The 1,046-nt window shown below is 41.8% G+C and overlaps 1 protein-coding gene across 1 annotated transcript; it reads right to left on the minus strand.

Moving 5' to 3' along the window:
* Positions 1-282: 282 nt before the first annotated feature.
* Positions 283-729, minus strand: LOC128199885 (uncharacterized). The gene has a single exon (XM_052891210.1). The coding sequence runs from the start codon at positions 629-631 to the stop codon at positions 305-307; it is 327 nt and encodes a 108-aa protein (XP_052747170.1). The 5' UTR covers positions 632-729; the 3' UTR covers positions 283-304.
* Positions 730-1,046: the final 317 nt, after the last annotated feature.

Raw genomic sequence — 1,046 nt, forward strand, 5'->3', positions numbered from 1 at the left:
TAACAGTTTGGATCGTGCCGCGATTCAAGAACCAGCTCATGACTAAGGGCCCCGTATGGGTTCGAAACTAGTCGGGCATACTCCGACGTAATATCACGTGAGTTTTAGCCGTGTTTCATAATCAATTAATATGAATAAAACTCACGATAGTTTAAATTCTAAAATAACAGTGTGAGTTTACTCCGCATTATCTATAATCTATACTAATATTATAAAAAGGAAAACTTTGTTTGTATGTTTGTTTGATTGTAATGAATAGGCTCATAACTACTGGACCTTCTTCTTCGGCCTCGCCTTTTCCCGTTTATACGGGGTCGGCTTTCCCAATCATGTGGCGCCATTTTGTACGCTCCTTTGCGTCATCGTCTGTCATGCCCTTATCTTTCAGGTCCTTACGGACCTTCGTTAACCACGTTGTTGGTGGTCTTCCCTTCCCCCGCTTCTTAGTATCCATGGAAAGGCACTTTTTTACGACATGGTCATCTGGTCTTCGCATCACATGACCGTACCATCTCAGCCTGGACTCTTTTGCTTTTTCAGCTATTTCTGCGACCTTGAAGCTCCCTCTTATGTGTTCATTGCGCACCTTGTCCTTGAGTGTCACTCCTCCCGACCATCGCAACATACGCATTTCTGTTGTGTGAAGTTTCTGCTCATGGGTTTTTTTTAGAGCCCATACTTCGCTGCCGTATAGGAGTGCTGGTCTGACGGCTGTCTTGTAAACTTTGCCCTTTGTTTCTTATGGGAATCTTTTTATCACATAATACTCCAGTAAGCGTACGCCATTTAGTCCAGCCTGTTGATATTCTGTGAGATATATCCGCTTCAATTGATCCGTCTTCCGAAAGTATAGATCCTAGATATTTAAACGTTTTCACTCTAGGCAAGCTCGTATTTTCTATCTTTATGTCTGCGTTGATGTCATTACGGTCGAAGTTGCAAGACATATACACTGTTTTAGTTCTACTGATGCGTAAACCATTAGTTTCTAGTGACAATCTCCATTGCTCTAAACTTTCTTGGATCTCTTGGATGTTATTTGAAAT

This window comes from Bicyclus anynana, chromosome 3 (genome assembly GCF_947172395.1).
Source record: "Bicyclus anynana chromosome 3, ilBicAnyn1.1, whole genome shotgun sequence".
Taxonomy (NCBI): domain Eukaryota; kingdom Metazoa; phylum Arthropoda; class Insecta; order Lepidoptera; family Nymphalidae; genus Bicyclus; species Bicyclus anynana.

Bases quoted from the DNA above. Each gene is read 5' to 3' on its own strand.
- LOC128199885 (XM_052891210.1), bottom strand. From the start codon at position 631: ATGCGTATGTTGCGATGGTCGGGAGGAGTGACACTCAAGGACAAGGTG.